This window comes from Papaver somniferum, chromosome 1 (assembly GCF_003573695.1).
Source record: "Papaver somniferum cultivar HN1 chromosome 1, ASM357369v1, whole genome shotgun sequence".
Taxonomy (NCBI): Eukaryota; Viridiplantae; Streptophyta; class Magnoliopsida; order Ranunculales; family Papaveraceae; genus Papaver; species Papaver somniferum.
Genome location: NC_039358.1, coordinates 213,980,733 through 213,992,958, shown reverse-complemented (window position 1 = coordinate 213,992,958; position 12,226 = coordinate 213,980,733). Strand labels below are relative to the sequence as shown.

Sequence of the window (12,226 nt, the reverse complement as noted above, 5' to 3'; positions counted from 1 at the left end):
AGCCCAACCCGTCAATGGCGCATGCCTCGCCAATGATTAGTGACTCACCAAACTCTGGTGAGTTTTTAGGGATGAGCTTGGGTAGCAGTTGGCAAGGTAGTGTTCATGGTAGTGGTCAGAGAGGTGATGATGGTGTTGATACGGAAGTTGTTCCAGAGAGTCAGTTTTTTGGGATAGTCTAGTAAAACAAGTTAAAATGGTGTTGATTAGCGAGGGTGTAGTAGACGTTTGTTATTTTGTTCTTATATGATATATTTAGTTTCTCCTAATATATGCTGGACATCGTATTATCCATATTTTATGTTCTTCATATTTCATGTTTATGTGCGTTTTATATTTTTTTTGATGACATTTACGAAACAATATACCGTTTTAAATCCATGGCGATACTGATAAAATTTTATTCTAGCTGCAAAATGGAGCCCGCTATTGTTAGATATATGCGACGACGGAAAGAGGCGACATGCCCTAAACGGTACCACGATGATAGCCATGGAGATTTTGTGGTACCCTAAACGGTACCACGATGCCCAGAACCGATCTCCTGTATGGACAGTTGAGAGGCTTGTAAGTAATTTGTCTTTTTTACTCAGACCACTTGATTTTATTCCTCAACAAAAACACTTACCAACTTATGACTTCTTTTTTGGTGTAGGAGCGATATGCAAATGGGAAATACGCTCGGGATACAGGAAAATAATTCATGTTTTATCAATGCTACCTAATCATGAAGGCTAACATCCCGGAACTCAACACGATACAACCACCACCAAATCCTCCTCAGGATGGAGAGGAAGAAGATTAAAACGACCACATCAACGACATGATAGTAATGGTTTTGTGGGCATACTCTATGTAAACCCTCACGAGACAAACTCGTCTGTTATGGCCACATAACGGTTTAAATGCTTGACGCACATACTATGTATTGCCTTGCTTTCGCCGAAATTTATCTAAGTCTAGGATTAAATAATCGTTTAGAGGTCTCTATTGATTCAATCCATGTATCCCTTAGGTTAATATCAATTTATTCATAATGGTGTATGTTTAACCAACGCTCACCCTGAGAAAATATACGCAAATAACTTGTCGTATAACATAAGAGTGTAAACTGGGTGTAGAAAAAAAAGGTCAAACAAATATTTAACCGGCACACAAGTTCCACCTGACCCCTTTTATTCTGACACCATGATCTTGAACAATCTTCATAACCCTATGCTTGAAACCATGAATATTAACATCACCTCCTTCAAAGAAAACTCTGTTTCTTTGAAACCACAACTCCTTAATGACAGTACAAGCAGATATTATCCATACTTCATCAATGATAGGACTATGCTGTTTTGCTGCAGAAAAAACTTCTGAAAAAGAGTATGGCCTGGGAAATTGAAACATATTGCCAAGCCAATTTCAAACCTGAACACTGAAATCACAAAGCCACAGTGTATGCTCCATAAAATCCTTCTCTGATTTGCAGATACAGCATCTAGAAGGCATTTCATATCCTTGTTTTCTTTTCATGTCATCATTCACATAAACTCCTTGTAGAAGCTTCCAAATGTTGATGGCAATAGTTGGGTGCAACGATTTCCTCCATATATAAGAAGACCAATCTACCTTATCTTCCTTGTGTCTTATTTTCTCCACTGCCTTTGCATTATTAAACATTCCACTACTATGTAGGTTCCATATTATGGAATCATTTCCACTGTGAATATGAGGCAAGTTATCAATCTGTAACAAGTGATGCAACTGAGGATGTATATTCCATTGATCATTAATGATTAAATCCTGAACTTTCAACTGCATATTATTATGAACAAAATCAGTATAACCAATTTCATTAATTAGTGGGGATGATCCATACCAGTTATCAAACCATACTGAGATGCTAGCATCATTTCCAATCTTCCAAGAGATTTCTTCTTGTAAAGTAAGACAAGCCCATTGCAAACCTGCTCTTACTGATGATAATTTCCATTTTGAAAAACATATACCATATTTATCTTTGAATTTAGCTGTAAAAAACAGAGCCCATTCATCTGATGAATATACCAATTTCCACATCATTTTCATCAGCAAAATTTTGTTAAGAACTTCTAGCCTTCTAATACCCAAGCCACCTTCAATATATGGCACACAGATCTTCTTCCAAGATAAAGTTATGTACTTTCTAACCTCTCCATCACCTGACCATAGAAAGTTCCTTATTAGTTTTCCACATATCTTAATAACTGAAGATGGCCATTTATAAACTGCCATATTGTAAAGAGGGTAGCTGCACAAAACTGTTTTTACAAGAATCAGTCTATCATGAAAAGATAATAATCTTCCTTTCCAAGATGCAAGTTTGCTATGAAGCATAAGAACTATTGGACAGACCATTTCAGTAGTTACTCTTCCTGGAGCTAGAATAATACCAAGATACTTATCAGGAAAATTAGATATATCCATACCAACTATGCTACTAGTTTGTTGCTTTCTGGTTGAATTAGTACCATCAATGAAACACTTGCTTTTGGATTTGTTAATCATCTGACCAGAGCTATGTTGATATTTGTCAATCAGCTTAAATAGACAAAAAAAAAGTCTTCTGAGCTCCATTACAGAATAAGAAAACATCATCAGCAAAAAATAAGTGTGTTGGATGTATTCCATTTCTAACTACCATTGGAGTTATCTGCCCTGTATTAACCAAATTTGTGATATTTCTACTCAATACATCTTCCATCAAAATAAATAAAATAGGGGATGAAGGATCACCCTGCTTAAGACCCCTATGCATTGAGAAAAAGCCACATGGTCCTCAATTGAGCATTACTGATAATTTTGCAGATTTAAACATGGTTAACAACCAATCACACCAAGATGATGAAAATCCATATTTGTGCATAAATTTAAGAAGAAAAGTCCAACTTACAGAATCATAAGCCTGTGATATGTCCAGTTTAAAAGCCACATTACCGCCTCTTCTATTTTTCCTCATTTCATTTACCATCTCTGAAGCTAGAAGTATTTGTTCTTGAATGCTTCTTCCTTTAACATAAGCAGCCTGTTGTGATGAAATTAACTTCTCCATGAGTCCATTCATTCTGACAGAGATTATTTTTGTGAAAATTTTGAACAATACATTACTCAATCCAATTGGTCTATATTGACTTGCTTGCTTAGCACCTGCACATTTAGGAATGAGGGTTAAGAAATTTGAATTCAGGATTTTGGGGATAAATCTTCTTCTCCAACAAAATTGTATGGCATCTTTTAAATCCAATTGAATTATATCCCAACAGCTTTTATAAAAGGATCCAGGAAATCCATCTGGACCAGGGGCACTATCTGAGTCCATTTCAAAAACAATTTTCTTGATTTCTTCAGTGGTGGAAATGGAGTCCAACATTTCTTGGTCTTCATCTGTATTAACTGAGGGAATAACATCAAGCAATTTTTCAGAAACATCAACATCTTGAGCTTCAAATTTTTGTTGAAAATGCTTGACTAAAGTATCTGCAATTTGAGATTGATCACTAGTAATATTTCCATTTGCATCTTCTAGTTCACTAATTGTATTTCTTGCTTGTCTAATCATCATTCTAGCATGGAAGTATGCAGTGTTTGCAGAACCATCTTTAATCCATTTTTCTCTTGACTTAAGTCTCATAAAAGTATTTGCTTGAACTTCTCTTCTTGCATGTTCATTTGGTGCTTCTACTAGGTTGGCCAAAAGATCTTCATTTAAGGGATTTTGATCGGATAACTCCATTGCTTTTTGAACTTTCTCTTCTGCTTCCTTAATTTTTGTATTAATATTACCAAATACATTCCAATTCCACTCACTTAAGAACTTTTTTTTTAGCTTTTTTAGCTTCTGCATGAAAATAAAAGATACATCACCAATAATATTCTCAGTCCATACTTTCTTCACTTCACTTAAGAATGATGGATGATTAATCCACATTTTCTGAAATTTCCAGGGAACATTCTTTGGTATGGGTATGCTTGCACAACCACATAATAATGGAGCATGATCTGAAACTATCCTCAATCCAACCTTATATCCCCAATTACCAGGGATGGAGCCAGAATTTTTGCGCAAGGGGGGCGAAGACAATTTTTCGGTTTACACTAACTATGATGGAAATAAACTAAACCACTGTATCAAATAGCAGGTATGTTAAAAGTTTAGGCTAATATGGACAGGCTGCAATATATGTTCGTCTAACCTCGCTGAAATGCTATATGCTGTATGCATCGTATTCCCACACTTAGGGACGCAACCCCGGATCATGTTGCAAATCACTAATTTTTTCCTCGAATAATTTGATGCTTGGCTATTAGCATAAAAATAAAAATTGAAACACACAACAAATATAAGCATTAAAATGCTTACCTTTCTAGGTGAAAAGTATCAACTTTCATCTCTATTCCCGTCCATATCATATGTACATGTCTTTGTACGTACCTACAGTAAACTGGATTAGTTCTTGTGTACTGTTAAATAAAGAGTACCAAAACAAAGGGGAAATTAACAAATTACAAAGCCATAAAAAAATCAATCAATTACTATAACTAAACAAACAAACGCTAGCTTTTAAATTTTGAAAGAAAGCAATCCAGTTCAATTATGAAAATTAACAAAAAGGAGTAAAATTAATACCTTCAAGACGGTCACTTTCTTCTTGATCTAGTTCACTTTCATTAATTCTTCTCTGTAACTAAAACATATACCCACGTCTCTTAAAGCAAATAAACTAAAAAGAAACGCATGTGATATAAACCATAACTTGAATACATGAATGTTTAGGTTTACAGAACCCGTGATAACAGAACTAATCCCCACTCCCCACGTAATCCCTATAATTTGACAAATGGGTAAAATATCTCTCAGTCAACTTGAATATATTTACAATTAATTTTAGGGGGATGGTATTGGATATTTTACCTAAAACAATGGAAATTAATTACAACTTGTGGAGATTTTCGAAATTTTAGGGGAGGCGGTAGCCACCCTACAATACACACAGCTCCGTCCTGCCAATCACCATACTTCTGTAACCATAAAGAGTTGAAACAACTCTATCTAGAACACATAGGATTCTTTTTGTTCCTTGTTGACAATTGGACCAAGTGTATTGCTGACCTGTACTAGGAGCTTGAATTAAGTTACATTCATTAAGGCAATGAATAAAATCCATCATTGAAATTATGTTTGGAGCTTTACCACCAAATTTCTCTTCAGGTGAAATTATAGCATTAAAGTCACCTAAAACAACCCATGGTTTTTGTAGCTGACTAATGATTTCCATCTCTGACCATAGAAACTTTCTTTGACTCTTTTTAACATGAGCATGAACACCAGAAACTAATACTTCACCAATACTGACAGTTACCATTTGGCTAGACATTGAAATAACTTGAGGAGTAGATAAAGAAGCATTCCAGAATAACCATAAATTACCTTTTGTAGACGAGGTTGAATTATGTATCACCATTCTTTTCATTCCAGGGAGATTTAATTGACTGCAAAAAGAAGCACTACAAGAAATTTTTGGTTCTGCAACCCAAAATAGAGATGGGTTAAATTGATTCACCAAAGACCTTAGTTTATTATGAGCCCTAGGTCTTCTTAGGCCCCGAATATTCCAATATATGATCTTCATCTTGGTGGTGGAGGATTTTTGGTACCTCCCTTACCATGATTTTGTCTGAGATTATGTTTCTTATTTGTAACAATTGGATTACCACCTTTAACTGCAGCTGGAGAATGTTGAGAAGTGGAAGAAGTAGAAGTAGGATTAATCACTTTCTTTTCAACCACTTTTGACCATGAAGTAACCTTAACAGTTTCATCAGAGACTGTCCCTGTCTTTCCATCTACAAATTTGATTTGAGGAGTTTCTACAACATCAGCTGTCTTATCTTCATTAACCACAATATCTTCAAGAATATTTTCTTGAACACATTCAAGAGGACTGAATCTCCCAGTAGTAGCATTGTGAATAATTTGATGAACTAGAACTGTTGGAGTAACATGAATTGTATGGATAACAGAGTCTTCATTGTCATCTGCTGATGTATCACAAATATCAAAGGGCAATTACCTAGTGACACTTGCTGAAGATAAAACATTCAAATTGTTTGTTGAGCTTGATTTAGGATGCTGAAGAATTTCTGAGGAACTCTTAGGTTGTTGTGGAGTAATTATGTTTTCTGAATTAGTTTCATTCCTTTTTGCTTTTTCTACTCTACATTCTGTGATAAAGTGACCTACCATTTTGCAGCTATTGCAGTATTTTGGACAATCTGGAATGGAAACCTCTTGAAAAAAACCCCATATTTAGTCCCAATCCATACTTTGTTTGGAACTGAAGAAGCAAAGTCTACCTCAACCAACACATTTGCATAATATCCAACATCACATTTAGCTGTTGCCTCATCAATTTTAATTGGAGTTCCTATTTCTTTACAAATAAATGATCAGCTCATAATTTCTTTTGAATCTGCTTATTTGGACAATCTTGTATCCATTTTTGTTCTCTAGTCTAGATTGACATGTTCTTATGAAGTTGTTCCTGATTATCCTTGTTTTACAGGTTGGTGGTCACACATCGCTTGTAATCAGAAGATATATGGAAGCCGTAGGAAGAAAAGGCTCTGATAATTCAGAAACGAAGAAGACAAGGAAGAAAATATGGACTTTGGCTTTCTATTAATTTTAACAATCGGTATGAGCGGAAACGGAAACTTATACTTCATTTCGTGGTGCCATGTATTGCACTTTCATGGTTCAAAAAGCAAAAGAAGAAGCAAAGTAAGTGTCATCCATTTAGAGTTTAAAGCGTTATGAACTGGTGAACATAGAAATCCTAATTAGCTCCTCAACTGATGGAATTGAACTGGTTGGTTCCGTTAGTATTTCGTCAAAAAACATTGTGTCAAATCCAAAATATGATCCGAATTCTTGCTTGAATGAAAGTTCTTGCTAGTCGCCAAGACCATGCATCGTCATGGGTCTACTCCTTCCCCATTCAGACTCGATGGAAATTGGTTTTGGACTGGCAACAAAATATGGAGTGTCTTCATTTGACATGCATAATCCTAGAGAAGAAAAAGATTCTAAATTGTTAACTCCCGGTGACAAATATACCATAAGACTTAATTGACGGACAACCCTTCGCGGTTTGCAACATAAACATGGTGAAGTGAATACCTTATCATGCATTACCAACCTGCTATTTTGGATAGAGAAAGGAAAAGATTGTTGGAGATTTTGGTTGGAAGAGGGTTCAAGAAGCATACTTTCTTCTTTGTTTGTTTCCCCATAATCAGAAAAAAAAGTTAATGAATCAAAGTTGTTTGAATTTCTATTAAACGCCTCGTAGAACTCAGAAACCAAGAAGACAAGGAAGGAACTATGGTCAGCATACTCCGAACTGTTCTTAATTTGGCTTAATATAAACCTAGCTAGTAGGTCAACATACTCCAATCGAGCAACCTCACACTTGACACAAACCTCGCTTGAACCATCTTCTTAGCTACCTACCTCCAAACCAAGATGCAGATTTATACTCTCGAAGGCCAGGTAGAAGGATCACAATAATATTGATAATCATATCCAGTTTGTTCAGAGGAGACAGTCCAGCGGCAACATGGGAAAAGGACATAGTCGAACATCTTAATATCGAGATGTTTCAGAATTTTGGAGGCTTTCTCTGTCACGCTCTTTCTCTCTTCACAAACAATATAATCTTCAGTCAGCTTAATCACATCGCAATCATCAATCAGTTCAACGGGCATCCCTAGTTTCTGCAAAATGGGAAACAAACTCTTTGCACTACCGTGGGGTGGTAAAGACAGAACATCATCTTTAGCATACTTCAGCGTTTTCATTGGCGTGTTGCCTGGCTCTGCAAAGTCGAATTCTTGATAATCTGCAAACTTCTTGAGTATTTCAGCTTCGGGTTTGTTAGTTATAAGAACACCAGCATCATCAGTATTACCAAGCTCCTGCGCAACTGGACGCAGGCCAGGTCTGAGTTCTTGTTTTCTTTTCAATATCAAAGCATTCGCCAGATCTCTATTACGCCCAATATAAACCCTGCTGAAATTGTCGTCCGTGAGAGAGCGAAGAAAATCCCTGTACGCGGTACTCCAAAAATTTGTATAACCGAAACAGAACACATAGATGCTATCATCATCCTTGAGACTTTGAACATCTTCTTTAAAAGATTTCACATTAATAGGGTTTTTCGCCATGTACTTCTTTAATGCTGCCTTTTCTTTGGATTCCCTTTTTGCGTATTGAGCCGTCCTTTGCCCATCAGCTTCTGTTCATCAGCTGTTATTGGACCCTTACGGATTGTCCTTTAATACTACATACTAGTATATTACATACTACATATGTTATTACTACATACTAGTTACTATTAATTACTACTAGTATACTAATATATACTAGTAGTAACTAGTATACTACATATGTAATATGTAGTAACATATGTATTATTATACGTAATGTTATATATTAGGGTTAGTACAGTAATTTTACTTTTTTCAAAACTTTTTTGAACTAAGGAGTAAATATTTTTTGGCGCTGGACTAGCCAGTAACCCGGGTCGGATTTTCTGGACTAAACAGTAAATCCTTCTATTTTCTATTGGTGTCCTTGGCTTAATATTTGGTTCCAGGAATTTCTTCAGTTCCTCTTCAGACATATTCCACACTTCAATCTTTTTATCTTTCTCCATAATCAGCTCTTGTTTCGCTCGTTTCCTCGAGCTCATCTTGTCGAATAGAATAGGTTACAGGAGACGAATTCCTAAAATATAAGCTTATATACAGGGTTGTGATAGAACACACAAGTTCAGTATATAAATATTAGCTTGGACGGAGACTTGGATTCCTAAAATAACTAGAGTTCTAAATGATGGTAATAACAGTATATTAAGGTAATTAAGACTCAACTAGCAGACGTCAAGTCTGTTAACGGAATTATGCCTGATATTCTACGTCAATCCCTCCTCCTTGAGAATAATCTTAACGCACAAATAAGCAGCTAAAAATAAATCACTGTGAAGATTTCGTAAGAACGTACTCCGATTTTATTTTTGAAGCGGTACACGTTTTTTTTTAAAGTACGTACAATGGGTACTGAAAATGATTTCAAAGATATAAATTAATGTTAGACTATTTAGCAATGAGCACAAAAATGAATTAAATCCATATATTTATCTTGATAATTTTATTTTTGTATGCAAAGACACCCCGCGTGTATTAGTTTTCTAATGCTCAAAATGGTCGTGTAGTTGTTGGATAAGCCAAACCGTGACTTGAATGCAATTTAAGAATTCTGATAGTCATGTTTAGTCCCGGAGGTATATACATCATAGGAACTGAGTTTTCCGCTTGGCATGTGGCATTGCTTTTTATGCACTCCTTGACACAATGGAGATCTTTATGGCCACCGCTGTAAATATTAATTAGCTCTTCAAATTTCCAGTTAAACTGATATTGGTTCCGTTTTCCGTCCAACAGAGTGCCACATCGAAAATATCAGTCTAACTCTATCTTCAACGTTGATGCTTGTTAGACCATGTATGGACGTATACCAAGTGACAATTCAAACAGCATGCAAATGATTTGATGACTGGTCATGCAATAATTGTCATTGGAATGAAGAAAAGATTTAGCTCCCCGTGACAATTGTACACCACAATAATTGTTTGTCACCCGTGATACAATTTGCACCATATAAGTGGACTGAAAACCTTAAGAGGAACCAGTCGATCAAAACGCATTCTGAAACTAAGTTTTCGAAATCATCAACCTACTATTGTATATCAAAATCAAAGATCACACTTTGTATATCATTGTGATAGGTTTTGGTTGGAGAAAGCATACTCATATATACATAATATATCAGAAGATATGGAAGCTATTGGAAGAAAAGTTGATGAATCAAAGTTGTTTCAGTTGCTATTAAAAGGCTCGGGAAATACAGAAACGAAGAAGAATAAAACATGTGCTGTGTGCTGACTTGACAATTGGTATTGGCGGAACCGGAAATTTGGGCATCATCTGATCATCCTATGGAGTCTGCTGTTTGCAAACTATTTCTGATGATGTTGTCGAAGCTTTGTTTATCTTTATTCTTTGGAGGCATTGTTTTTCATTGTTGGATCTTTGTACGTTTATTTGCACTGCCTTTTCCTGTCATTAGTATGCACATTTAAAGAGATCAATTTTTGTGTTATTTCTTTAGATAATTTGATGTTTTAGAGAGAAAAATGCATTTTGTTGTATGGTTTCTTTTATCCTTCCAAGATTGTGTATGATTTCACCTATTTCATTTGGAATTCAATCAATGGCCGTGTCACTATATGCATATTCTTCATCTCTTGAGATGAGATGAGATTTGATCTTATTTTATTGAGGCCTCAGTTATATTAAAATGATTTAAGTTGAAAGAGGATTTGAGAGCTAAATGTACTGGAAATGTGAGAATGGGTATGCCTTCATATATCACTTCCATCCACAATGAGACAATAGTTCCCTGAATAAGCCACCAAAATTACGGTCACTGAGACCATAGCAACCAGCAAACCGAGAAGAAAAACCAGGAAACCTGGTTGGATGAATGATTTTGTAGCTTATGCATTACTAGTTATTAAAGAAGGCATTCCTAATACTTATTTTGAAGTTATATACTGTGTAGAGCGTCAAGAATGGGAAGCTGCTATGCAGGATGAGATGGAGTCTCTTTACAAGAATGGCACATGGGTTCTCACAAAACTTCCGAACGGTAAGAAAACCATTGGGTACAAATGGGTATATGCTCAGAAAGAAGGATCTTAGGTGAATCAAATACGTTACAAGGGAAGGATACTTGCGAAAGGTTATGCCCAAAGAGAACGAACTATAATGAAGTGTTATCTGCAGTCGTGAAACACTCATCAATCCGAATTTTGTTGGCCTTAGTTTTGAACATTAATTGTGTCAAATCTAGAATATGAACGAACTCTTGCTTGAATGAAGATTCTTGCTAGACCAAGTATCGGCATATACCTAACCTAGTCAAGGGGTCGACGATGCCTTCACCATTCATACACTACAAAATTGGGTTTGGACAGTGGCAACAAAATATGGAGTATCTTCGTTTGACATGAATAGTTTAGTTCTAGGGAAGAAAAGATTCTAAATTGTTAACTCCCCGTGACAATTCTACCATAAGACTAAGTGGAAGGACAATAGTGCTTGTTTGTCACTCGTGACTCCCTACCCTTTGCAGTTGGCACCATAAAAGTGGTGAAGCGAAAACCTTGCGGATCAAAAAAATACTCTGGAACTAAGTCTCGATATCTCCAACCTACTGTATATCAAAATCAAAGATCACACTTTTATATCACGCACTACACCCCCCTGCTATAGACATACAGAGAGTACAAGATAGTGACGGATTTTGGTTGGAGGAGGAGGGTTCAAGAAACATATATACCATTCCTTCCTTTTTTTCAACAATCAGAAGATAATATGGGAGCTGTTAGAAGAAAGTTAATGAATCAAAGTTGTTTGAGTTGCTGTTCAAGGCCTCCCGTAATACAAAAACGAAGAAGAAAAAAAGAAGAAGACATGGTCTTCGTACTCAATCCGGAAATTGGTATGAGCAGAATCAGAAATGTGGGTTTCATAGTAGTTTCAGTTGGATTCAGCAGATATGTCATATGTAGTGTTTACACTTTATCTAGGTTAATCTAGATATTCTAGTTCCGGCTAGAGAAACTTGGATAGTTGAACCTTTTTAATTTGAAGTCTTTACACTACAATGACTTCAAATTACGAAGACTCCGGATCCGTTGAAGTGTTTTCGCTCTACCTGGATTAATCTACCAAGACTTCATGAATGTATTGTGGTAGTAGTAATGTGGAACCATGAATGGTAGAAATTTGTAGTGGACAGCAGAAAATGGGATAGAAGAAGTAATCCATCAGAGCTTAATTAGAGTGCCATAAGATTTTGATCTGTTTTTTCTGTTTACATTTATTTTCACTGCTCATATTAGTTATGGGAATTACATAACCCAATTATTGTGTCATCTCTTCAGATAATTTGATGTTTTGGAAAGAAAATGCTTGCTAAATCCTATATCGAGTATTGAGTTCCTCACTTGATGCATAATCCGAGTGAAGAAAAGATTCTAAAAAGTAAGTTAGCCCCGTGACAATTGTACAC

At 35.8% G+C, this 12,226-nt stretch overlaps 1 protein-coding gene across 1 annotated transcript; it reads right to left on the bottom strand.

The window, feature by feature from the left end:
• Positions 1–1,143: 1,143 nt before the first annotated feature.
• On the bottom strand, positions 1,144–3,955 carry LOC113359858. Its single transcript, XM_026603433.1, has 5 exons — positions 3,289–3,955; positions 2,921–3,174; positions 2,669–2,764; positions 1,417–2,568; positions 1,144–1,338 (listed from the first exon to the last, which is right to left on the bottom strand). The coding sequence occupies exons 1-5, from the start codon at positions 3,953–3,955 to the stop codon at positions 1,144–1,146; spliced, it is 2,364 nt and encodes a 787-aa protein (XP_026459218.1).
• Between the last annotated feature and the right edge of the window lie 8,271 nt (positions 3,956–12,226).

Bases quoted from the DNA above. Each gene is read 5' to 3' on its own strand.
- LOC113359858 (XM_026603433.1), bottom strand. From the start codon at position 3,955: ATGTGGATTAATCATCCATCATTCTTAAGTGAAGTGAAGAAAGTATGG. The intron at 2,569-2,668 runs GTAGTTAGAAAT...TGTCTATTTAAG, and splicing joins CAGGGCAGATAACTCCAATG to CTGATTGACAAATATCAACA. The intron at 1,339-1,416 runs GTTTGAAATTGG...GCAGCAAAACAG, and splicing joins TTTGTGATTTCAGTGTTCAG to CATAGTCCTATCATTGATGA.